Source organism: Bos mutus, chromosome 3 (assembly GCF_027580195.1).
Source record: "Bos mutus isolate GX-2022 chromosome 3, NWIPB_WYAK_1.1, whole genome shotgun sequence".
NCBI lineage: Eukaryota > Metazoa > Chordata > Mammalia > Artiodactyla > Bovidae > Bos > Bos mutus.
The window spans coordinates 106,106,544-106,133,337 of NC_091619.1; the positions used below are offsets into that span (position 1 = coordinate 106,106,544).

Genomic DNA, 26,794 nt, shown 5'->3' on the forward strand with positions numbered 1-26,794 from the left:
AGCAGCTTCCTGTGACCGGAAATCAGTGATGGAGTGGAGAGACGACGAGAAAGCCGCCGCTCCACCTGAGACGGGTACGGCCAAGAGGGCTGAGTTCTAAGTCTCACTGTCGGAGTAGGCAGGTGCCAAGGTTGGCCACGTGCAGAGGCCACCTGGGCTGTACTGCCTTCATTGTCCAGCCTGGAGCCTGGCTGTCAGACCTGAGGTGCTGCACAACACAGGGGCAGTGGTGTGACTTCTGACAGATATGTAGGTGGTGCTAAGGGGCGGGGGTGTGGCTTCCTTCACTCAGGAAACTAGCTTTTTATTACAAAGGGCTTATGATGGGGTCGTTAGTGCTTGCCGAGACCCACGTGGAAATTATCACTTCTTTGGCGCAATAATGCCTTCCAGTTGGGCCTGAAAACCAGAAACAAACTCCATTAATATTTGAAACATGCAGCCTAACACAAACAGCTGAGAGGTGACAAAAGTCTCCTGGAAGAATGATCCAGATGCTGCCACTCCAATGATTTTTTCCCTTCATTCCCAACTCCATGTTTTCTAGATTAGCTGGTTTCTGGCTTGGCATTCAGTCTTGCTGCATTAGGAGAAATCAGAGCTGGCCTGCTTTCCATACAATAGCTGCTCAGTGTATAAGGCATTGAAAAGGAAATTGAATAAAAGTTGTTGAAATAGTGGTTTTTTCACGGCTCACATTTCAGGCCTGAATACTTCTGCTAAGTTAAACATTTGGCTCTCTCATTTGGGAGCCTGGGAGCTCTGTGCTGGGACAAGAGGTTTGGGAAACAGCAAATTTTCAGCCACTGAGACAACTTGACACCCAATTAGAGAAAATTGCTACTGGTGAGTAGGGAGCTGTCCATCTTGTATGTAAAGCGTCAGACACTTGGGAGTTACTTACTCTGCTCCTGTGGCAGCCAGTAAAATAATTCACTATCATGGTGTGTGGACAGACCTTTAAGTAGGTCTGTCCTGGGGACTGCAAACAATGCTTTATTTGGAGTGCAGCTTTGAGCCAATAAAAATAACTCACTTCTAAAGAGTCCTTCGCCCCAGGGATAACAAGGTTGCTTGTAAATGTTAGAAAGATGCCAAGGTATGCTGCTTTGCTCTTGCCGCCAATACCATAGGAGGCACTGGGGAACTTGGGCTTACGATGAAAGAATATGGCAGATAAGGGAGGCAGCCTCAGAGACTGCTAAGTAAACAGATTCACATCTGGCTGCGAAAGTTTGTTTTGTTCAACTTGCCAAGGAGAAAATCTGTCATCCTCCACTAGCAATTAACACAAGCCCTTCTTTATCTCAAAGGCTTGGTCTTCTTGGCTTGTAGCACCCACAAGCCTGCCAATCATAAGAATGTAAGCTTCTGTGAAACTAGGGAGGAGAGGGAGATACATCCAGGGGCCCCTCCGAGCCAGGGCCATGGGAGACGGACACTGTACACCAATAGGCCGTATGTCTAGAGCAGTGGTTCTCAAACTTGAGCGAGGATCAGAATCGCCTGGAGACCTGGTTAGACTGGCTTGCTGGCCCTCAACCCCAAAGTTTCTGATTGGGCAGCTCTGGACCGGGCCCAGCGATTTGTATTTCTAAAAGCTGTGGTGATGAGGATGATGCTGTCTGGAGCCCAACTTCTGAGAACCTCTGGACCAGACAGACGGCCTGGAGTTTGAGAGGCCTGGCCCCCTGCCCAGCCCTTTTCACTAAGTCCCCCTCCCTCCCTTCAGCTCAGTTGGACTAAAGTATACTGTCAGCAAAAGGGCTTTGATGAAAAACACCTACAGCTGAGTTCCTCTGATCATGCACCAGAAGAAGTTTCCTCATTTGAATTGGTTCTTCCCTCTTAAAGGGCCTTCCCTTACCCCCCGCCCCCACAAATGCAGTGCCTCTTTCTAGGCAACTGCAGTAGGAAAGCACACCCCGAAAGCCCACTGGAGAGACCCGGACCCCTCTGAGGAGGCTCCGAAATGCCAGCTGCCACAGAACAGAAGTCCCACCTTTGACGCACCAACCTCTCCCAGAAGATAGGCAACTTTTACCCGAAGGGAAACAAAAATCCACTGGAGAGCCAGGCTGAGGAGTCATGGGGGTTCAGAGTTGAGAACAGAACCTGTCTCCAAAACCAGAAGGACAGAGAATCTGATCCCTCACCTCTCCCCAAAAGAGTCAGCTTCCTTGACTCCTTAGCAGTACTGAAAGTCAGTGTAGGACAAAATGCTTGGGCTGCTCTGCTTGGCTGGCAGGGCCTGGGGCTGGGGCTGGGGCTGGGGGCGCCCACCTGGGCCGGCGCAGCGATTACCTTGAGCTGCTGATTCGTCCGCTTCAGGAACTGTATCTCCTCGTTGTGCTTCTTCTCCTCCACCTGTCTCCTCTCGCTCTCCCGCTTCTCAACGGCCTCACATTTTGCCTTCTGCTCGTTCACTTGCCTCTCCAGATCTCGCTTTTCCGTTTCTAACTCTGCAATCTGCGGACAGAAACCCCAGTCATCCTGCGACGTCGCCAAGCGGATGGGGCGGTGTGAGTCCCTGGGTGGAGGGGACTTGGGACTCAGCTGCCCGACCCAAGGCATTGCCAGGGTCTGTACTGCCACCCAGTGGGAGGCCAGTGACTGGCAGGGCTTGTCCAAGGAGAGACAGTTCCGTCACCCCAGGACCGGCCATGACACTGAACTAAACAGTCCTCACTGAGGTGATGGGAGAGCACCCTCGAAGGCCACAGTTGGGTGCTGGCGTGACAGGCTGTGGCCCTGAGGTGGACAGAAGACTCGCAGAGGCTTGGAGGCTCCTGGTGAACCCACTCACTTTCCTCTCCATGTCTGACTTCCCCTGCTCGGCCTGCAGTGCCTTCCTCATGCCGAACGCCACGCTGCTCTCATACAGGGTCTGGTAGGCGGCGATGGTCATGCGGATCTCGTCCCGCACCCGCAGCAGCAGCAGCCCCCGCTCTGCACAGTTGATGGTGACCTCGCGGATCAGCTCATCTGCCAAGGTGCACACAGCGAGGTCGAGGTCAGAGAAAGCAGGCGGGAGGGAAACCGCTTTCCTACCAGGAAGGGCAGTAGGGTGTGTCCTCCTCACTTGAAGGCAGGCAGGTCTCGGGGGCCCTGTCAGGACTTCTCTGAACTCGGCACTTGGGAGTACAGGCCATCAGCAAGCCTGGCTTGGCCAGGGCAAATGGAGACAAGAGCTTGGTGTGTCTACAGCCTGGGGGCCCTTCTGGTCCACTGTTAGGCAGAAACTGGGTGCTATTCAAAGCAATCTGACTTTTTCAATATAAAGATGGTGGCTGTTTTAAAGCAGCTGGGAAATCCTCTGTGCCCCCTTGGCTGGACTGGTTTGGGGCTGGAAACATCTCCTCCATAAATGCTGACAGGGAGCACAAGCCAGAATCACCCTCAAACTGAAGGGATCCTGCCAGCCCCTGGGCAGCAGCCAGTGGGCCCACTCACGTGGGCCAGTGAGACTGGACTGAGGGCCAGTCATCTGACACCAGCATCCAAGGAGGGAGATCTCAAATCCCTGGGTCTGGGGACTTCACTGGTGGTCCAGTGGTTAAGACTCCATGCTCCCAACGCAGAGAGCCTGGGTTCGATCCTTGGTTGGGGAACTAAGATCCCACATGCCACAAGGTATGGGCTATAAAAACAAAAAGGCCCTGTGTCTGTTGAGTCACAACAAATCACCCTGAAATACTTTTCTGGACCAAGGCCTGATGTTGATGGATGGATATAAATATAAAACATGAAGTTTTTCAGATTGAAAAATTAATCTATATTTATTATAGAAACCTTTGAAAAAAACCAAATGGAAGGGGTCCCATGGAGGTGGGAAGTTCTCATCTTACTCTAAGCAGCTGCTGAGGGGTGAGGAACCAAGTCATCAGGAACACGGTGACTGACAAGGTGGGGACTGGTAGGAGAGACAGGCGGAGGGGAAGACGCAGTTAGCAGTTCCTGGGTGGGGTAGGTGGGGGGAGACAAGCGTTCCAGGATGGGATGGGCTCAGCTCAGGGGGACTCAGGGCCTGGGTTCTACTGAAGGGAAGGGGAAGGAGGCAGTAGAGGGTGGTGTAGCCTCCCTCTCTGACCACTCACCGAAACACTGCGAGTACAGCTCCCGGCGCACTGGGCAGATGCCGGTCTCCCGGGCCTGCCGCTGCTGCAGCTTCAGGTCCAGCTGCTCCTGGAGGTGCACCACGTCCATCCTGGTGCTGGGCGTGCTGGACACCTGCTGGATCCATAGCTGCGTGTCCTCCACCCACTCCCTGTGGGACGGACACAGCCAGGCTGAGCCAGCCCCATCCACCACACAAGGTCCTCAGGACCTGAGCAGAGGTGGCCCTTGGCACTCTCTGCCTGAGAGGAGGGAGGAGCAGCTCTGTCCCCGACCCACCAGAATCCCCCATCTCTCTCTTCCTTGAAGAGTGTGTGGCTGCAAAGCCACACCCACGGTGCCACCTCCATAGGGCCCCTACGTTGGGGCTGGGCAGTCTTCATTCTCCCACGATCCTCTGTGAAGTCATCACCCACATTCCAGATCACCCACTCCTAACATGCTGAGCACAGATTTATGGTGGATGTTGCTTGATCTGAATGGGAGGCCCAGCGGCAATACCCACTGACTTGGAGGGTAGGAGACACAGGAGACCATAAGCCTTGTGTCAACAGAAAGAGGTGAAGATATGTATTGGCGGCGGGGGAGTGTACCTATATGGATGCCCATAGTGAACCTTGTTTCAGAGACACAACCAGGTTCTGGAATCACAAGGGGCAGTCTGAGGGCAGAGCCACCTTGACGGAGAGGATTCCATGCGTTGTTGAGAGGGAAGCAAGTGAAAATCACCCTCAAAACTTCTATCACCTTATTACATAAAAATAGTTGAAAAGGATGTTAGTGATCAATGTGGCTGTGGAAGAAAGCATCAGGGTAAGAAGAAGGGAGCTCTCCTTTTCTAAAGGAGTCTGCAGAAGTTTCCTTGAGGAGAGGACATTTGAGCAAGATTTGACTGTGGTGTTGGAGAAGATTCTTAAGAGTCCCTTGGACTGCAGGGAAATCCAACCAGTCCATCCTAAAGGAGATGAGTCCTGGGTGTTCACTGGAAGGTCTGATGTTGAAGCTGAAACTCCAATACTTTGGCCACCTCACGAGAAGAGTTGACTCACTGGAAAAGACGCTGATGCTGGGAGGGATTGGGGGCAGGAGGAGAAGGGGACGACAGAGGATGAGATGTCTGGATGGCATCACCGACTCGATGGACATGAGTTTGGGTGGGCTCCGGGAGTTGGTGATGGACAGGGAGGTCTGGCGTGCTGCAGCTCATGGGGTTGCAAAGAGTCAGACATGACTGAGTGATTGAACTGAACTGAGTGAAGGAACAAGGGAATTGGGAGGATATCAGGGGAAGAGGATCCCTGGTGGTGAGAAGGTCCTATGGTGGCAAAGTCACTGATGTGCTTCAGATACAGCAAGCAGAGGCCCTCGTGGCATTAGCCCCGTGAACTAGGAAGAGAATAACCAGAGAGAAGATCCCGGATACCTCAGGGGCCAGGTCCTGCCACGTCTTCTGGGTTGTTGTAAGGACTTTGAATTTTAGTCTGAGCGAGATGGGATGCCATTAGAGTTTCTGTAAGAAGACTCGCACAATCTGACTTTGATTTGGGGGTTGTGTGGGGAATAGATTGTAGGAGCAGAGAGCGGAAGCAGAGTTTTCAGCTGGGAGGCCATCACAGTAGTGCGGTGACAGTCACTAGGAATAAGACAGTGGGAGCAGAGTGAAAAGCGGTGAGATTTGGAAAGTAATTTGAAGGCTGAGGCAAAAGGAGAAAGGGGTGGCAGAAGATAAGATGGTTAGATGGCATCACTGACTCAACGGACATGAATCTGAGCAAACTCTGGGAGACAGTGGAGGACAGAGGAGCCTGGTGTGCTACAGTCCATGAGGTTACAAAGAATCAGATACGACTTAGTGACTGAAAACAAGAACAATGGAGACAAGAGAATGTGAGCATTCCCAGACATGTGATGGGAGAGATCAAAGGGAATGAAAAGTGGCCTGAGACCCTAGTGGAAAGAAGACTGAGAATGAGCTGGTTAGGGGAAGAAAGACATTGTGATTTAACTTGAACATGTTGAGTTTGAGATGTTTCTTGGACATCTTCATGAAGGTAATGAGTAAGTAGTAGAATATATACCTTTGGAGTTTAGGGGAGAGGACAGGGGTGCAAAAAGACCCATGGCAACCATTAGTATACAGATATTTAAAGCCACGAAGGAGCCTGGGTGAGAGAGCACTCAGGAAATGATGGCGAATAGAGAACAGGTCTCCCTGGACCCTCCCAGGATCTAGCCATCTGCAAGTTCTAGAGAAACTCTGGGATGCTGGGAAGAAATCTCAGTCAGAAACAGAGTCAGGGTGCCTCCTCTCACATTCCCAAGTTCCAGGAAGCAAAAGCCTGGGCCTCCTCCTAGCCACTGCTTGTTTACCTTGGGGGCAGGATGGCATTCAAGATTTCTTCTGCTTGCTTTGTAGGATCTGGGACACAGGAAGTTGAGGGGAGCTTGGTCTTGGGTGGCTGTGGGACGGGACCTGAGGGTCCAGGCTGCTGGGGGCTGACTTTCAGCGGCCGAGCCTGAGAGGGAGGGACAAGTTGGGGCAGGAGGCGACTCAGACACTCAGCTCCACACTCCCTGGGCCCCTGGATTGCTCCAGGTTTCCCGCACATCCCTCCCCTATCCCCAACTCACTTTTCCCCATCTGTCCCCTCAGCAGAAGTTATGTTTCAGAACTGAAGGAGGCCATGTAGCATCTCTGGTTCCACCCAACCCAATGCTTGCATCTCCTTGAACAGATGTTTCTGGCCCAGCTGCTCAGGCCTCTACTCTAGTGATGGGGCATCACTATCAGATCTATTCTGGGACGCTGGGACCCTAAAAAGACTTGTCACATCGCCCTGTGACTTTCTTCCCCATACTAATCTGCTCTTTGGGATCACCCAGCATTTGGTCTTCTCTCTCTCTCCTCAGGTCCCAGTCCTTTACTCCCAGTGACTTCAGCCTCTGCCCTTGGGGACTCCCGACCTTCAGGGCAGCCCCTGTCTTACCCCAGCGGAGCTTCGTGCTCCCCCACCCTCTGAGACTCGTCCTTACTTTGGGGCTCCGTTTCTCAGTGTTCCGGCTCACCAACACCGGGGTGTCATACTTAAGCAGAGAGTCCGCTGGGGGAATCATGGTGGCGGCGGGAGAGGCAACCCAGCAGACGCCCTCCAGTCAGGGCCTTGTTTGCCGTCGCCATGGAAACCTCCGCTCCGCCCTCATGGCCTGGGCGGGGCTTCGGGGTGAGGCCAGCAGCGCGCGAGTTCAAACTCAGCCTTCGCAGGAAGTTTTCCAGTGCTAACAGACCACCTGCTCAACAGGTCGCCTCGGTACTCTTGGAAGCAGGCAGAAAAACATCAGTTCTGAATCCCTGTGCTGCGTCTAGCTCGCAATTTGAATTAGATGCTTGCCACCTTCGTTGACCCTCCATTTTGTCATCTGCAAAATGGGGAGTCTTCTGACTCCTTAGCGAAGGGTTGGGAAAGATTCTCAGTGGAAGGCATCTGAAGTTCCCACGTTTTAAAAGGTATTTGTTTTTAATTAAATGGAGAAATGACAACATATCAGATAGTGGAGGAACAGAGGGGAAATGCTAATGATTTGCCCACGGGCTGCCATCTGTGATTGCATTTTCTTCCTTTTTCCTTGGTGTCTCCAAACGTAAATGTAATCACAATCCGTGTACAATTTCGTTTAACAAGTCAGGTTTTTTTTCCATTTGTCATATAGTTTGTAAATAGCAAACTGTAATTCAAATGGGCTTCCCTGGTAGCGGTAAAGACTATTCCTGCCATGTCGGACACTTTCACTTTTCTTATAAATAGCATTGCGAATGGCGACAGAACATCTTTCCTACCGCTGGGAGTGCAGGTTGTCTCTGTTTAGTAATTACTAGTTAAACATCCTTGAAAGTGAGTGAAGTGAAAGTTGCTGAGTCGTGTATCCGGGCCAGGCTCCTCTGTCCATGGAATTCTCCAGGATACTAACTGGAGTATCCAGAATACTGGAGTGGGTAGCCGATCCCTTCTCCAGAGGATCTTCCCAACCCAGGCCTTCCGCATTGCAGGTGGATTCTTTACCGTCTGAGCCACCAGGGAAGCCATCCTTGATAGGAGCTTTTCCCTAAGTTTGCTTTTGAAACTTGAATCTCCCGCCTCTCGAGTCGGGTCACTAAGGCCCCGCCCACTTCGGAATCTTGTCACGTTATCTCCGCTGCAAGGGCTTCTGGGAGAGCGCGCAGCCGGAAGCGGAAGTCCCGGAGGCAAGTCCGTCATTTCCTTTGGGACAGGAGGGCAACGGACCTATTTTCCTTGGCTCCGCAGACCTCTCGGTATGAAGGAGGTGAAGAGCGAGCGGGAGCGGGGGAGCCGGCGAAGGCACAGGGACGAGGACATGGTGGGGATAGCGCCGGCGGTAGTGGTGAAGCAGGAGCGACTCAGCCCGGAGTCCGCGCCTCCGGTCCACCGCCGTCCGGATTCCTCCGGCGGTAGCCCGTCCCCACCGGCCGGCGAGTCGGGCCGCCCAAGTCACCGCGGGAACCGAGCCCGAGGAGGTAGCCGGTAGGTGGGAAGCATCCCGGGGTGGGTCTTAGATAGGGCTCGTTGAGAAGGGAGGACAGGGCTAGCGCCAGAAACGCACCTTGAACGAGGAACGCGACAGCTTGGACTTAATCCTAAAGCGATGGAAGTGACCAGTCGTGCTTGTGTGGAAGAATGTTTACTCCGGTACCTAACACTTGGGTTGCAGCTGGATGTTAAGCGCTCAATGCCTGTTGCGCAGCCTCTCGCCCCTTCATTTCTGTGTACCCAGCATTTCACCGAATATAGTCCAGTTGATAGCAGTGATAATTTAAATTTAAGATTTTCCCCATCTGCCTGCAAATGGAGTGCAGGCGTTATCTTTTCAATTATCTGTCCCAAGAAGTTTACATATCGAGGGCCTAGGCAATCTACCTGATATTCTTGCGGGGAGAGAATGTCTCTTGATAGACACCTTCATTTATTCATTCATTCGACGTAGTTTTCAGTTCAGTTCAGTCGCTCAGTTTTGTCCGACTCTTTGCGACCCCATGAACCGCAGCATGCCAGGCCTCCCTGTCTGTCACCAACTCCTGGAGTCCACCCAAACCCATGTCCATCGAGTCGATGATGCCATCCAATCATCTCATCCTCTGTCGTCCCCTTCTCTTCCCGCGCTCAATCTTTCTCAGCATCAGGGTCTTTTCCAATGAGTCCGCTCTTCGCATCAGGTGGCCAAAGTATTGGAGTTTCAGACTAAACATCAGTCCTTTCAATGAACACCCAGGATTGATCTCCTTTAGGATGGACTGGTTGGATTTCCCTACCGTCCAAGGGACTCTCAACACCACAGTTCAAAAGCATCAATTCTTTGGCGCTCAGCTTTGTTTATAGTCCAACTCTCACATCCAATCATGACCGCTGGAAAAACCATAGCCTTGACTAGACAGGCCTTTGTTGGCAAAGTAATGTCTCTGCTTTTTAATATGCTATCTAGGTTGGTCATAATTTTACTTCCAAGGAGTAAGCGTCTTTTAATTTCATTGCTGCAATTGCCATCTGCAGTGATTTTGGACTGAGTACCTATTATGTGCTAAAGACCATTCTAGGTTATAAAATAATGTGGGAAAATATGAAACATTAAAAAAATACATACAAACGTGTAATATGTGGAATTTGACTTAAAATAGTGTAGAATTATATGCAGATAAAATTGAAAATAGTGAAGGGTTGGGGAAGAAGAACGTCCTAGGTTCTGGGGCTGCAAGGGTGAACTTAGATGGTCTGCCTCTAGATGGTGCTCCTAGATGGTGCTCTAGCCCTGAGACAAAATAACAAGCAAATTTGGAAAAGTAGTCTCAGTTAGTAACAAGTATTTGAGGGTAGGTTAATGTGATAGTGAGAGAGTGGAGGGAGGTGGTTTTCCCTGAGCTGCTGTCTGAAAAGTCTGCTATTTGACCTAAGACCTGAATGATAGGAATAATCTGCCTTGTTGAAGATCTAGGCAGAGGGAACAACCCATACACAGAACCTGAAGTGGAATTAATTGTGTTCTTCTAGATATGGGGGTGGGAGGAGAAATCCAGTGTAGTAATCAAGGAGAGTGGTAGGAATGACTTTGGAGAGCCAGGAGATAAAGCCAGAGACTTTGCTGATAAATTGTGATTGTGTAGGGAAGGAGCATGGGGGGCTGTTGGTCGAGGGGAGAAAAAGAATCGGGGTGACTTCTAGGTTTTTTGCCTGAGGAACAAGGTGGATGGTGGCACTAATTACCCAGCTGGCAGAAAACAGGAAAAGTGTCTTGGGTGGTTGGGAATCCAGAGTTGTCAGATATCTAAGTGAGAAGTTCCAGTAGGCAGTTACGTATGTGGAAGACATAGGACCAGAAAAGTGAAGCTCCTGATTCTTTTAGCGTGATCAGCAAAGACATGGTGTTTGTGTTAGTTGGGTACGCCTGACACTTGGAGCTGTTTTGTATGAGGGAATGAAAGTTGAGATAAATGTGTGTACCATTTTCTGAACAGGTCCCCAGCCAAAAAGAAAAACAAATCCTCAGGGAGAAGAAGCAAGTCTCCCCGGAGTAAGAGAAGCCGAAGTCCTCACCACTCAGCAATCAAAGTAAAGCAGGTAAGTGGACTGAGATGTTTTCCACTGGCTCCAAACCTAGCGCCTCTCCATCATAGCTAAAGTGCTGTGTATGTGTTCCTGTACCTGCAGTGGGCTTCTCCAAAAACTGGGCTTTTTTTCTTTCTTTTTTCTTCTTTCTTTGTTAAACTTTTTATTTTGAGATAATTGTTGATTCACATGCAGTTGTAAAGCAACAGTTTGTCCCAATAGTAACATCTTACAGAATTAAAGAACAGTATCCCAACCAAAATGTTGACATCAGTTCTGTCAAGATACAAAAACATTTCCATCACCACAGGATTCCTCAAGTAGTTCTTTTATATCACACCCAGTTCCCTCCCACCCTTACCCCTCCAACTCCTGGCAGCTTCTAATCACTTCTCCATTTCTGTAATTTTGTTTCTTCAAGAATGCTATATAAATAGAATCACACAGTATGTAGCCTTTCTGGATTAGCTTTTTCCACTTGGCTAAATTCTTTTGGAATTCATTTATATTGTTGCTTTTGTCTGTAGTTGCTTCCTTTTTATTGCTGAATGGTATTCAGTGGTATGGATTTAACCATTTGCCCATTAAAGTATATCTGGGTTGTTAGCAGTTTTTGGCTATTAGACATAAGACTGCTGTGTACACATTTCTGTACAGGTTTTTGTGTGAACATAAGTTTTCGTTTCTCTGGGATAGATGCCCAGGAGTGCAGTTTCTAGACGGTGTGGTAGTCTCGTGTTTTTTTTTTTTTTCCCCCTGCTGCTGCTAAGTCACTTCAGTCGTGTCCAACTCTTTGTGATCCCATAGACAGCAGCCCACTAGGCTCCGCCGTCCCTGGGATTCTCCAGGCAAGAACAATGGAGTAGGTTGCCATTTTCTTCTCCAATGCATGAAGGTGAAAAGTGAAAGTGAAGTCGCTCAGTCGTGTCCGACTCTTCACGACCCCATGGACTGCAGCCTACCAGGCTCCTCTGTTCATGGGATTTTCCAGGCAAGAGTACTGGAGTGGGGTGCCATTGCCTTCTCCGTTTTTTCCCCTAAGAAATCAGTTGTTTTCCAGAGTGCTATGTTAGTTTGCCAGGTCTTCCATAACAAAATACCATAGACTGGTTGCCTTAAACAATGGAAACTATTAATTTTCACACAGTTCTAGAGGCTAGAAGTCAGAGATAAAAGTTTTAGCAGTTTGGTTTCTCCTGAGGCCTTTCTCCTTGGCTTGCCTTCTCTGTTGGGTCCTCACAGTCTTTCCCTCTGTGCACTCCCATCTCTGACTCACATCTTCTTTAACCACATCAGCCATATTGGATTAGGGCCTTACTCATTTTAACTCAATCAGTTCTTCAAAGACCTTACCTGCAAAAAATCTGGTTACAGTCTGAGGTGTGGGGGTTGAGACTTCAGTATATAAATTTGGAGGGGGCACAATTCAGTCCCTACAGTGGCTATCCCTTTTTATAATGTGAGTGATCCAGCATTTGGTATTGTGACCATTTTGACCATTCTGACAAGTGATAGTGATACTGTGATTTTTAATTTGCGTGTCCCTGGCGGCTAACAATGTTGAGCATGTTTTCATGTGTTTATTTGCCATCTGTATTTCCTTTTAAGTAAAACGTCTCTTCAGATCTTTGGCCTATTTTCTAGTTGGATTGTTTTGGGTTTTTTTACTATCGAATTTTAAGAGTTGGTTTTTTTTTTTTTGGTAATATATTCTTAGGTACCAGGCCTTTTTGGAGTGAGAGGTTTTCCAATATTTTCTTTCCGTCTGTATCTTGTCTGTTCATTCTCTTAAAAGAGTTTTCCTCAGAGCAAAAGTTTTTGATTTGTTTGGAGTTCAGCTTGTCTGTTTTTCCTTTTACAGATTATACTTTTGGTGTTATGTCTAAGAACTTCCCTGACCCTAGAACCTGAAGATATGTTTTTTCTTTAATGTTCATTTAAAGTCCATGATCTGTCTTGAGTTTGTTTGAATGTAAGGCAGGAGCCTTAAACCAAACTTCCTTTCCACCCATGGGTCTCCATTTACTCCAGCGCTAGGTGTTGAAAGGCGATTCCCCTCCCTTTGATGGCTTTTGCTTTGTCAAAAATCGAAAGTGTGTGTGTGCCTTTATTTCTGGGTCCTCTGTTCTGTGCCATTGGTCTGTCATTCTGCCAGTACCACAGTCTTGATTACTGTAGCTGTATAAGAAGTCTTAAAATCGGACAGACTGATTCTTTCACTTTCTTCTTTTTAAAAATTGTTGGGGCTTCCCTGGTAGGCCAGTGGTTAAGACTCTGAGGCATAGGTTTGACCCCTGGCTGGGCAGAACTAAGACGGCACATGCCGCAGGACATGGCCAAATAAATAAATAATTGTTTAGGAATTCTCGTTCCTTTGTCTTTCCATATATACATTTTAGAACAATCTTGTTTATATCTATAAAAAAAACTTGCTAGGATTTTGATTGAAATTGTATTAAACTTGTACTTTTTGAGAATTTTTAAAAAATTATAGAGTCTTCCAGTCTTTGAATATAGATGTGTCTCTGTTTATTTAGATCTTTGATTTCTTTTATCAGTGTTTCAGTGTACAAGTCCTGTATGCGTTTTGTTAGATTTGCACTTAAGTAATTTTTTTAAGTTACCATTAAGTGATATTTTGAATTTCAGTATTTACTTGTTCATTGCTAACACATAGAAATATGATCAATTTTTGTATGTTTATCTTATATCCTGTGACCTTACTGAACTCATTTATTTTGCCTAAATAAATCCCAACCTAAAACTTGGGATTTTCTACATAGATAGTCATGTCTGCACAGGGGCAGTTCTGTCTGTCTCCCTTTACAAAGCATGTTCATTTTATTTCCCCTTGCTGCATGGCTGGGACTCTGGCACTGAGTTGAGCAAGAACAGTCAGAGCAGGCACTCCTGCCCTGTCCTTAGTCCCCAGGGACAGGCGTTCAGTCATGTCTTGTGCTCTTTCCTATAAGTTTTATTAAATTTTTGACAGTGCTGGGTCTTCATTGCTGTGGGTCTTCATTGCTGTGTGTGGACTTTCTCTAGTTGTAGTGAGCAGAGGCTACACTCTTGTTGTGGTATGCAGGCTTAGTTGCCCTGTGGCATGTGGAGTCTTCCCGGACCAGGGATCAAACCCATGTTCCCTGCATTGGCAGGCAGCTTCTTAACCACTGGACCACCAGGGAAGTCCTCAGTCTTCTCTTTAAAGAACCTCTGGGTTACAAAGTGCAAATAGAGACACTGGCATTAACAAAATGGATTTGCCTGTGAATTTGAGCCAACTTCCTGCTGCCTAAAAAGATTCAAAGCCAGTCCTGATGATCTGTTGTATGAGTTGGTCAGCCATCACCTTCATTATCTCAGAATTCAGCCACTGGAACCACAATACCCAGATCAAACCTCTCAAACCACTTGTAGCTTTGTGTGTGTGTTTGTACAACTTGCCACGGTTACGATTCAATAATTTTGGCCTGTTAACATTTGTAGATTTAAAAGGTACAGTACGTAGCCTGTTAGTTGGATACATTTATAAATTGTAATATGATTGCCATGGAAGCAGTATTTACCAAGTTACATCATTATAGAGTAGTGTTACTGTCTATATTCATTTTTCTGGGCATTAGATCTCTATCTATGGCTTATTTACTCTTCGTTACTGTTAGTATCCTTAAATACCATCAGTCTTGTCCTCCTACCTCCCATCTCCTAGTGACCACCATTTTACTCCCTGATTGTTTTATTTATATATATATGTATATATATGTATATATACACACACATAAAGGAGCTTCCCTGGTGGCTCAGACAGCAAACATATGCCTGCAGTGTAGGCGACCTAGGTTTTATCCCTGGGTCAGGAAGATCCCCTGGAGAAAGGTGTGTGTGTTACACTTTTTTCAGCTTGCGGTTTTTTACCTCTGGTTTCTAAATCAGCAACTTATAGTAAATCCTGGGGCCTATCACATGGAACTGTTTTGTGATTATTGTTACTTTGGAGTGTCTTAGTTTGCTTATCTATGCTAACTCCCCTTCTGACCTCAAATAATCTCTTAAAAAGCTGACTTTGTTTGTATCAGCTAGAAACTTGGAAATGGTTCTCAACAGAGGGAATTGAGGACTTGATAGGCAGTTGAAAATCAGTGACTTTCACCTGGATTGTAAGAGCACACACAGCCTCTGACTTGTACTTAGAGATATTCTTTTCTGCACTACTCAGCCACCATTAAAAAAAAGAAAAGTTCAACACAGAGTTATATTCAATATAATTTAATAACCTAATATGGAAAAGAATTTGAAAAAGAATGTGTCTATGTGTGTAACAGAATACTTTGCATATGCCTGAAATGAATACAACATTGTAAATCAACTGTATTTTGGTTTGTTTTTTTTTTTTTTTGAAGGAGGTGGGGGACAGGATTGTGGAAACCTGAGGAAAAAATTTGTCAATTGCTTATTCATCATCATAACATGGAAGTCTGTAAAATAAAAAGTGAGAGTATGGTTTACATAGTATATAGTTACTTCTGTCATTAGCCCCAGAATCACACCCCTCCCCATGAACAAAAAAAACCTCCTCAATCCCCAGAGGTCACCATTTTAATAGTTTGGTATTTATACTTCAACGTTCTGTAATGCTTATGTTCTCTTCTTTTCCTTTATATTTTGGTGTGTGTGTGTATTCTGTGCAAAGATGTTAATTAACAAAAAGAATCATATTGTATCTGTTATCCTACTTGATTTATCAATAGTTGAGAGTGTATGTTGAAACGTTAATTATTTTGTGTTGTCTGGTTATGTAATTTGTCGTATTCTCTCCAAAGTTTCTACTGATTTTGCCTAGTATACATACATGTACTAGAAATGAAAACAGAATCACCCATTGGATTTAGCAACATGTAGGTCATTGGTGACCTTGACCAGCAATTTTAGTGGAGTAGTAAGGATGAAGCCTAATTGGAGAATTAAAAAAAAGATGGAAAAAGAATTGGGGACTGATTAACACCAAACTCTTTTAAGGAATTTTACTCAGAGAGTGAAGAAATAGAGTGGAAGCCAACATGGGAAATGGGCTTTGGAAAAGAGCAGACGCCTGTGCTGACAGGAGTGGTTCAGTGCAGATCAGGGAAGTAGATTGTGTACAGGAGAGGCAGGAATCACTGCAGAGATATTCTGGATGAGAGGGAGACTCCCAGGTGTGGGAATCAGCTTTAGATAGAAGCACAGATAGTTTCCTTACAGGCACAGGAAGGGAAAACAGTAAATGGGTGTAGATACTGGTAAGTGGGCAGACATAGAAAAGCCCTTCTGAGTAAATAAGAGATGTAGAGGGCTATGTAGGGAGAGAGGGAAGGGCTGAAACAGTCATCTGGGAGGAGGAATAGTTGAAGAAAATGTAGGATGGTTGCTGGGCATCATTAAGGAGGCTTGGGTCATGCTTCTGAGGTAGGACCAAGGTGGGACCCGTCAAGATGGCTTGTGCTTTTCTCTTGCCACTTCAGTGTGCTTGATGCTGGCTGTGGTTTTGCCAGGACAGTACAGCATGAATGGCATGGGACAGGGGATTGAGGGAGTGATCATACTGCTTGACCCTGGAATTTCAGTTAGAGGGGAAGGGAAGAGAGCGCATCAAGAGAGTGAGGGACTTTGCAGAGGCGAGAGTATCAAAGGCTGGGATGAGTCTTACTGGGATGATTGTTAGAGTTGGGTAAAATGCGAGCTGGGAAGATGGGCAGAAAGAAGACTGCTTGAAAGTGAAATAATGGAGGGGCTGCAGTTATTAGAAGTGAAAAGGTCTGTGTAACAATGAGGTGAGTGGCTGAGGAGAAAGGAGGTGACAGATAAGATAATGGGAAGAGAGAAACGCGAAGAATGGAGAGGTCAGCATGGTACTGAAATCAGCAAGGGTAACGCTGGAGAGAATGACTTGAGCTAGAAGTAAAACTGGTATAAAGTGAAGGGACGTGATTTAGGATTAGTAAATGACAGCAACGGTGAGAGTAATGGGTGACAGTAGTCTTACATGAGATTCGCTGCTGCATCTTTTTTTTTTTTTTTCGCTGCCGCATCTTTTTAGGAAAAAAGAAAAAGGTGGGGAATGTTTTAGAATTGGCAGTGAGAAGAAAGGGCAATGCCTGCCATATGTCCAGGCCTGAAGATGGCGGGAGCTGAGGGGAGGTCAGAAGGAGAAAACCAGCTCCTTTGAGAGAGCTGCGGGGGAACAGTGCTCAGGCAGAGTGAACAGAGACAGGAACTATCTGAGAAGACGTGGAGGATGTAGGTTGGTTTTGCCAAGCTTCCCATTTCCAGAAGAAATAGAAAGTACAGTGGCTTTAGGAGTTGAAAAAGGGTGGAATTTGGGGGCAGAATCCATCATATACAGAGCCTTATGGGAATTAGAGTACAAGGGAGATGGAAGTGATGGCCCGGAGTCTGTGACTTCTTACGGTGACTCATTTAATCAGGGATAAAGGGGGTAATTCCATGAATCAAGGCAAGTTGGAAGTCAGATGACCATTATATCTACTACTGTAGGCAGGAATCCCTCAGAAGAAATGGAGTAGCCATCATGGTCAACAAAAGAGTCTGAAACGCAGTACTTGGATGCAGTCTCAAAAACGACAGAATGATCTCTGTTCGTTTCCAAGGCAAACCATTCAATATCACCGTAATCCAAGCCTATGCCCCAACCAGTAACACTGAAGAAGCTGAAGTTGAATGGTTCTGTGAAGACCTACAAGACCTTTTAGAACTAACACCCAGAAAAGAAGTCCTTTTCATTATAGGGGACTGGAATGCAAAAGTAGGAAGTCAAGAAACACCTGGGGTAACAGGCAAATTTGGCCTTGGAATACGGAATGAAGCAGGGCAAAGGCTAACATGGTTTTGCCAAGAGAACGCACTGGTCATAGCAAACACCCTCTTCCAACAACACAAGAGAAGACTCTACACATGGACATCACCAGATGGTCAACACTGAAGTCAGATTGATTATATTCTTTGCAGCCAAAGGTGGAGAAGCTCTATACAGTCAGCAAAAACAAGACCAGGAGCTGACTGTGGCTCAGACCATGAACTCCTTATTGTCAAATTCAGACTTAAATTGAAGAAAGTAGGGAAAACCACTAGGCCATTCAGGTATGACCTAAATCAAATCCCATATGATTATACAGTGGAAGTGAGAAATAGATTTAAGGGACTAGATCTGATAGAGTGAGTGCCTGATGAACTATGGATGGAGGTTCATGACATTGTACAGGAGACAGGGATCAAGACCATCCCCATGGAAAAGAAATGCAAAAAAGCAAATTGGCTGTCTGAGGAGGCCTTACAAATAGCTGTGAAAATAAGAGAAGCAAAAAGCAAAGGAGGACAGGAAAGATATTAGCATCTGAATGCAGAGTTTCAAAGAATAGCAAGGAGAGATAAGAAGGCCTTCCTCAGCGATCAGTGCAAAGAAGTGGAGGAAAACAACAGAATGGGGAAGACTAGAGATCTCTTCAAGAAAATCAGAGATACCAAGGGAACATTTCATGCAAAGATGGGCTCGATAAAGGACAGAAATGATATGGACCTAACAGAAGCAGAAGATATTAAGAAGAGGTGGCAAGAATACACAGAAGAACTGTACAAAAAAGATCTTCATGACCAAGATAATCACGATGGTGTGATTACTCACCCAGAGCCAGACATCCTGGAATGTGAAGTCAAGTGGGCCTTAGAAAGCATCACTATGAACAAAGCTAGTGGAGGTGATGGAATTCCAGTTGAGCTATTTCAAATCCTAAAAGATGATGCTGTGCAAGTGCTGCACTCAATATGCCAGCAAATTTGGAAAACTCAGCAGTGGCCACAGGACTGGAAAAGATCAGCTTTCATTCCAATCCCAAAGAAAGGCAATGCCAAAGAATGCTCAAACTACCGCACAATTGCACTCATCTCACACGCTAGTAAAGTAATGCTTAAAATTCTCCAAGCCAGGCTTCAGCAATACGTGAACTGTGTATATCCAGATGTTCAAGCTGATTTTAGAAAAGGCAGAGGAACCAGAGATCAAATTGCCAACATCCACTGGATAATCGAAAAAGCAAGAGAGTTCCAGAAAAACATCTATTTCTGTTTTATTGACTATGCCAAAGCCTTTGTGTGAATCACAATAAACTGTGGAAAATTCTTCAAGAGATGGGAATACCAGACCACCTGACCTGCCTCTTGAGAAACCTATATGCAGGTCAGGAAGCAACAGTTAGAAGTGGACATGGAACAACAGACTGGTTCCAAATAGGAAAAGGAGTATGTCAAGGCTGTATATTGTCACCCTGCTTATTTAACTTCTATGCAGAGTACATCATGAGAAACGCTGGGCTGGAAGAAACACAAGCTGGAATCAAGATTGCCGGGAGAAACATCAATCACCTCAGATATGCAGATGACACCACCCTTATGGCAGAAAGTGAAGAGGAACTAAAAAGCCTCTTGATGAAAGTGAAAGAGGAGAGTGAAAAAGTTGGCTTAAAGCTCAACATTCAGAAAACGAAGATCATGGCATCTGGTCCCATCACTTCATGGGAAATAGATGGGGAAACAGTGGAAACAGTGTCAGACTTTATTTTTCTGGGCTCCCAAATCACTGCAGATGGTGATTGCAGCCATGAAATTAAAACACGCTTACTCCTTAGAAGGAAAGTTATGACCAACCTAGATAGCGTATTAAAAAGCAGAGCCAAAAAATAAAAAAATAAATAAAAAGCAGAGCCATTATTTTGTCAACAAAGGTCCGTCTAGTCAAGGCTATGGTTTTTCCAGTGGTCATGTATGGATGTGAAAGTTGGACTGTGAAGAAAGCTGAGCACCGAAGAATTGATGCTTTTGAACTGTGGTGTTGGAGAAGACTCCTGAGAGTCCCTTGGACTGCAAGGAGATCCAACCAGTCCATTCTAAGGGAGATCAGTCCTGGGTATTCATTGGAAGGACTGATGCTGAAGCTGAAACTCCAATACTTTGGCCACCTCATGTGAAGAGTTGACTCATTGGAAAAGACCCTGATGCTGGGAGGGATTGGGGGCAGGAGGAGAAGGGGAGGACAGAGGATGAGATGGCTGGATGGCATCACCGACTCCATGGACATGAGTTTGAGTAAACTCCGGGAGTTGATGGACAAGGAGGCCTTTGTGATTCATGGGGTCGCAAAGAGTCGGACATGACTGAGCGACTGAACTGAACTGAACTGAAAGGGGATAATGAGATTAATTCTGGTGAACTCAAGGCAGATGGTGGTGGCAAGCTTGTGAATGTCTTGGGGTAGGAGGGATGGGTGTCTGAGGCTCCCTCCCCCTTGGTACTTGTCTTTGGAGGTTAGGAAGTCTAGGAAAACTGGGTCTGGCTCTGAGCAAACAGACCCCTAATTGACCTCTATGGATGGTAGGGAGAAGGCCTTGGGGCAAGGGCTAGGGATGAGGGTTGGCGAGGAAGTCGGGGCAAGGTCCCAGTCCTGATGCTTGGGATTTCCTCTCTACCCCTTCCCAGGAGGGGAGCCTCACTTCATAGTGGCAGGTCCCCCTCTTGAACTCTGATACTTTAGCTATAAACCTATCTTCATGTGTTCATTAGGTATTTATTAATACTTCTTTTGAAAATTGCTTATTACTATTCTTTGCCCATTATCCTACTAGGCTGATTTTCAGTACTTTTTTAAAGAAGCCTTGGTATGTTTCTTCATTTCTTCAAATCTTTAAAAAATATATCTGTTACAGTTGACCCTTGGACAACATGGGTTTGAGTTGCACTGGTCCACGTATATGCAGATTGTTTTCAGTAGTAGAGGCTGCAGTACTCCGTGTCCTGAGTTGGTTGAATTTGCAGGTGCAGACCCTCAAATACAGAGGGACCACCTATAGGGAAACCATATATACAGAGGGCTGACTACAGCTGCCTGGAGGATTGGTTCCCCTGTGCCCCAGCCCCCTCATTGTTCAAGGGTCAGCTGCAGTAAAGTTTTACAGGTTTCTTCTTATATAATTCTTAATTTTATTCCTAGGTATTGAGTAATATTTGTTACTGTTGAAATAAGATCTTTCAAAATTACTATTAATACATTTTCATTTCTGGCATAAGAGAAAGGTAGCTTTTTTCTTTATGTAATTATCTTGGACTGCAAGGAGATCCAGCCGGTCCATCCTAAAGGAAATCAGTCCTGAATGTTCATTGGAAGGACTGATGTTGAAGCTGAAACTCCAATACTTTGGCCACCTGATGCAAAGAGCAGACTCATTTGAAAAGACCCTGATGCTGGGAAAGATTGAAGGCAAGAGAAGAAGGGGACAACAGAGGATGAGATGGTTGGATGGCATCACTGACTCAATGGACATGAGTTTGAGTAAACTCCGGGAGTTGGTGATGGACAGGGAGGCCTGGCGTGCTGCAGTCCAAGGGGTCGCAAAGAGTTGGACACGACTAAGTGACCGAACTGAACTGAATTATCTTGTATGTGACTACTTAATTCTCTCTGTGAGTTGTTTTTTCCCTAAGTTTGCCTGTAGGTATTCTTGTTTCTCAGGCTCTGAACCTGGGCGTGTGCTGTTAGAGCTATATTTGGGCAGCAGCCTGGGATACCTTGGAGAAGGAGATGGCAACCCACTCCAGTATTCTTGGCTGGGAAATCTCATGGACAGAGGAGCCTGGCAGGCTACAGTCTGTGGGGTCGCAAAGAGTCAAACACAACTGAGCGGCTAACACTTTCACTGGGTGGTAGCCTTGCAAGCGAACATGACCACCACTGGTAACCTTATTTCTGTGGGACATTTTGCTCTGAACGCCAAATCAGAAATGACTTCTCGAATGCAGCTCTGTTTAGAGACCATGAACTGGCTTTACTTTCCTGAATCTGTTTGAATTTCAGGAACGTGAGGACCATCCTCGGAGAGGCCGGGAAGATCGGCCACACCGAGAACCCTCAGGACAGGAACACAAGCGAGCTCGGAACAGTGACCGAGACAGGCACCGCGGCCATTCCCACCAGAGGAGAAGCTCAGGCGAGAGGCCTGGCAGCGGGCAGCCTCAGGGACGTGATCGAGATGCTCAGAACCTTCAGGCTCAGGAAGCCGAGCGGGAGTTCCACAACACCCGGCGCCGCGAGCACCGCCAGAAGAACGAAGTTAGCGCCGGCAGTAACGCGTCTCAGGACGCGCTGCCTCGGCCTGGACCTGGAGGCAACAACAAGGACAGAGAGGTGCCTGTTAAAGAGAAGCCAAGCTTCGAACTTTCTGGGGCACTTCTTGAGGACACTAACACCTTTCGGGGTGTAGTTATTAAATACAGCGAGCCCCCGGAAGCACGTATCCCCAAAAAACGGTGGCGTCTCTACCCCTTTAAAAACGATGAAGTGCTTCCAGTGATGTACATCCACCGGCAGAGCGCTTACCTCCTGGGCCGGCACCGCCGCATCGCAGACATTCCCATCGATCACCCCTCCTGTTCAAAGCAGCATGCCGTCTTTCAGTACCGGTAAGTGTCCATCTGCGGAGGAAACCACGGTGCCAGCAGAAGCCCGACGTCTCGGCCAGTTAGGATTACTGAGATCTGTGTATGTGTGTGTGCACAAGAAGCCCATATCCCTCATACCTGATAGTAACTTTTTTTAATTTTTATTTTTTTGGCTGAACCTGCATGGTTTATGGGATTTTAGTTCCCCATCCTGGGATCAAACCCAAGTCCTTGTCCGTGAGAGCATGGAGTCCTAACTCCTGGACCGTCAGGGAATTCCTTCTAATTTAAGGAGTATTATTCCTCTAATGTATAATCACTTTATATGAATAATTGCCAACACTTGTGTAAGAGGATAGATGTTGGTGTCTGAAATCCAGATTTTGAATCCTGCCAATGCCACTTACCTGGGGCCAGCCGCTCTTCTGGGCCTCAGTTTCTACGTCCCTCGCAGGGCTGTTATGATAGGTAAATGGAAGTAAAGCCGAGAATGAAAATAAAGCTGAGAAAGCCTGGCATATGTTAGCCGAATCTGTATCTTGGCAATTTCTGTAGTACATCTGTTGTTGTTGGATGCTCACAACAATCCTGTGGGGAGGTGAGGACTAGTCTTAATACCCCATTTAACAGATGAGCCGATGAAGCTCAGCAAAGCCAGGTGGCCTGCCTAATAAATAATCACTGAGGTAGCATACTGCCTCAAATTGGTTTTGATTTGAATAATTTTGGTCATCTTATCTGTTCCCTTGACTCTGAAGTCCAAATATACTGGTTTATTCTTATTGGGACAGCATCTAAAATATGTTGAAATATAGGTAAAAGAAGCATTATGTTGATTATTAACAATACAAAAAGTGTCAAGTTTTTAAAAATACACACACACACAAAAAAAGTATTTCTTAACCATGGCAAGAGGCCTTGGATTCTGCATTTTAAGCTATGATCTACCATGAATTCCTCTTTCCCAGTGACCAGTTCTCACTGATTTAACTTGCTCCCAATTTCGAAATCCATGACTGTGCCTTCCCATTGAGTTCTACAGTTTGAACTTGAACTGAGTCTCAGCCAGGTATTTACATTGTCCAGACTGTTAGCAAAGAGCTGGAGGCTCTGAGGCTGGATCTCGCTCACAGCTTTCTCTCCTTTACTCCGCTAGGCTTGTGGAGTATACCCGCGCTGATGGGACAGTTGGCCGCAGGGTGAAGCCCTACATCATTGACCTTGGCTCCGGCAACGGGACATTCCTGAACAACAAGCGAATTGAGCCACAGAGATACTATGAACTGAAGGAAAAGGATGTCCTTAAGTTTGGGTTCAGCAGTAGAGAGTATGTTCTGCTCCATGAGTCCTCTGACACCTCTGAAGTAGACAGGAAAGAAGACGAGGACGACGAGGAAGAGGAAGAGGTGTCTGACAGCTAGCAAACTGAAAACAGCCCAGGCTCTCGAGAGACCTTTTCTTTGTGCGAAGGCTTTGGGACTGACTCATGGGGCACCACGGTGCTCTCTGTAATGCCTCCTACTGCCTTAAGTCTTTCTTCTGTTGCTGACCAGCTTATGTCCAGTGTAAAAAAAATGACTTACGTTTGGTTGAACTTCTTTCTGTGACACGTTGGCCACATGCCTGTGGGCATTTATTTTCCTAACAGTCTCACCGACACATCGTGTTTTAGTGGAAGCATCATGGCTTGAGTTGGTGCTTTCAGAACTGCTGCCTAGGAAACTATAAACCCTTGGTTAACGGGGAGTTGTGGCTTGTTTTCTTTGTACAGTTACCCTATTTATATAGTTGTTAAGCTTTGTGGACCGGGTTTGTTTTTATCTCGGGGGGCAAACCCCTGAACAGAGAATCTTACTAAGCTTTGGTTATCACCAAAATAGCCTCCAGAATATACCAAAGCTTTGACCTGGTTGAGCTCTTGAGTCATAGAAATTGATTTTGCACTTGGTTGGTTTGGATGGGTGGGTGGGATTTACCACATGACCTCATTATTGACTGTTGGACTCAAACAGATGCTTTATGGAGCCTGCTTCAGCTCACGACTGTACAGGAGGACCATGGCCGCTGCCAGCGGGTGCTGACTGCATGTCACAGGAGGCCGAAATGGGTCGTGGATCTGTTTCCTGGGAGAGAACTCTAATTTCTCCACGGAACATGAACAATTTTGATCATCGTAGCTGTTCTTCAACTTCACATTTTTATTTAGAGGTTTTCTCCATTCTTTCTTCCTTGAGAGAAACAGTCATTTATGTAGCAGGGTCTTTGCTTTATCCTAACAACATATACATGTCAGAAGACGGTTGTGTGGTTTACATGTTTCATCTTTTTAAAACAACGTTCAGAAAAGTTGTATTTACCTTCCCAAGGCTGAAAAGTATGGGAATTGCCCGATTTTCTAATTTTCCACCAGAGGATTATGTGTAAGTAGAAAAGTCACAACTGCTTACATCTGTTGTGTGTATGTATATATGTACATATTTAAAAAATTGTGTGTGAAAGAGCCGCATACTGAGTTTCCTATGAGAATGTTTTGTGACGTCAATGTAATACAATATCATAGGCAAAGGCCTCCCTGCATTTGAGGAGCAGGTTTTCATTTATATGTATTTTTGGAATAAAAATAATAAAATTTGTAAATATAGCCCCCTTTCAAAATACTTCTTTGCTAGCACAGAAGACCTTGTGTTCACAAGTATATTTTGGTGCTAAGGAAATCTTTGAATCAGTATTGCGGGAGTAGAAGTCGACAGTTGTGGAGGGTGTCGAGAGGGAATGGGAGTGATAGGGCCCACACCTGCCCTGGAATCCAGATCTTCACATCTCAGTGACTTGAGTGGTGGTCCTGATGAAGCAGCAGTGCTTTCTGAGTTGGCAGTGGGGGGGTTTTTCTTCCCAGAAGAGTCAGAATTGGGGCAGGTTATCCGTCGTGGGCCTCATACCAGCTGACACCTGTCCCTGCCTCCTCACCCTCAGGTGGTGATGGGGTGTGAGATGGGAAGGAGAGATGATGCAAGTCAGTCCGTGCTGCCACTAGCTGGTCCCCTTGGGTGGAAACTAATGAGATTATTGGGCTTCTCTGGTGGCTCAGTGGTAAAAGAATCCACCTGCCAATGCAGGAAACTCAGATTCCATCCCTGGGTTGGGAAGATCACCTGTAGAAGGACATGGCAACCCACTCAAGTATTCTTGCCTAGAAAATCCCATGGATAGAGGAGCCTGGCAGGCTATCAAGTCCATGGGGTTGCAAAAGAGTCGGGACACAAGTGACTTAGTGACTAGACAACATTAACGTTAGCTGATCTTGCTTACCATTGTATTTCCATTGAGGTCTCATATCTGTATGTACTCGACATTAAATGTTGACTAGTACCTAGTGTGGGGAGGAGCAGCTGACTAATTTTATTCAAAAGAAATGAAAAGATCCCCTCTGGGGACTTCTCTGGCAGTCCAGTGGTTAGGACTCTCCTGTCCACTACAGGGAGTATGTGTTCTATCCCTGGTTGGGGAACTAAGATCCTGCATTGTTCAGTCACCAAGTCGTGTCCAATTATTTGCAACCCCATGGAGTGCAGCACTGCAGGCTTCCCTGTCCCTCAGCATCTCCTGGAGTTTGCCCAAGTTCATGCCCATTGAATTGGTGATGCCGTCCAATCATTTCATCCTGTGTCTCCCTCTTCTGCCTTCAGTCTTTCTCAGCATCAGGGTCTTTCCCAATGAGTCGGCTCTTCACATCAGGTGGACAAAGTATTGGAGCTTCAGCCTCCGCCATCAGTCCCTCCTATTAATATTCAGAATTGATTTTCTTTCAGATTGGTTTGATCTCCTTGTAGCCCAAGGGACTCTCGAGAGTCTTCTCCAGCACCACAGTTCAAAAGCCTCAATTCTTTGGCACACTGCCTTCTTTATGGTCCAACTTTCACATCCATACATGACTACTGGAAAGACCATAGCCTTGACTATATGGACCTTTGTCAGCAAAGTGATGTCTTTGCTTTTTAAATATGCTGTCTAGGTTTGTCATAACTTTTCTTCTGAGAACCAATCATCTTCTAATTTCATGGCTGCAGTCACCATCGGCAGTGATTTTAGAGCTCAAGAAAATAAAATCTGTCACTGCTTCCACCTTTTCCCCTTTTAATTGCCATGAAGTCATGGGATTGAATGCTGTGATCTTAGTTTTTTTAATATTGAATTTTAAGCCCGCTTTTTCACTCTTCTCTTTCACCCTCGTCAAGAGACTCTTTAGTTCCTCTTCACTTTCTGCCCTTAAAGTGTATCTGCATATCAGGTGGTTGATATTTCTCCCAGAAACCTTGATTCTAGCTTGTAACTCATCCAGCCTGGCATTTTGCATGACGCAGTCTGCATATAAGTTAAATAAACAGGGTGACAAATAAACCTTGTCCTTCTTTCTCAATTTTGAAACAGTCGGTTGTTCCGTATAAGGTTCTAACTGTTGCTTCTTGACCCGCATACAGGTTTCTCAGGAGACAGGTAAGATGATCTGGTATTCCCATCTCTTTTCCACAGTTTGTTATGATCCACACAGTCAAAGACTTTAGCGTAGTCAATCAAACAGATGTTTTTCT

At 46.2% G+C, this 26,794-nt stretch overlaps 2 protein-coding genes across 2 annotated transcripts; one reads left to right on the plus strand and one right to left on the minus strand.

Moving 5' to 3' along the window:
• Nucleotides 1-5: 5 nt before the first annotated feature.
• On the minus strand, nt 6-7,319 carry DNALI1 (dynein axonemal light intermediate chain 1). The gene is made up of 6 exons (XM_005893252.2): nt 7,150-7,319; nt 6,487-6,632; nt 4,098-4,267; nt 2,807-2,985; nt 2,305-2,469; nt 6-399 (listed from the first exon to the last, which is right to left on the minus strand). Exons 1-6 carry the CDS (start codon nt 7,228-7,230, stop codon nt 364-366), a joined length of 777 nt encoding a protein of 258 aa, XP_005893314.1. The 5' UTR covers nt 7,231-7,319; the 3' UTR covers nt 6-363.
• Nucleotides 7,320-8,346: 1,027 nt separating this feature from the next.
• Nucleotides 8,347-24,835, plus strand: SNIP1 (Smad nuclear interacting protein 1). The gene is made up of 4 exons (XM_005893253.2): nt 8,347-8,654; nt 10,637-10,739; nt 21,622-22,226; nt 23,362-24,835. Exons 1-4 carry the CDS (start codon nt 8,428-8,430, stop codon nt 23,624-23,626), a joined length of 1,200 nt encoding a protein of 399 aa, XP_005893315.2. The 5' UTR covers nt 8,347-8,427; the 3' UTR covers nt 23,627-24,835.
• The last annotated feature ends 1,959 nt before the right edge of the window (nt 24,836-26,794 follow it).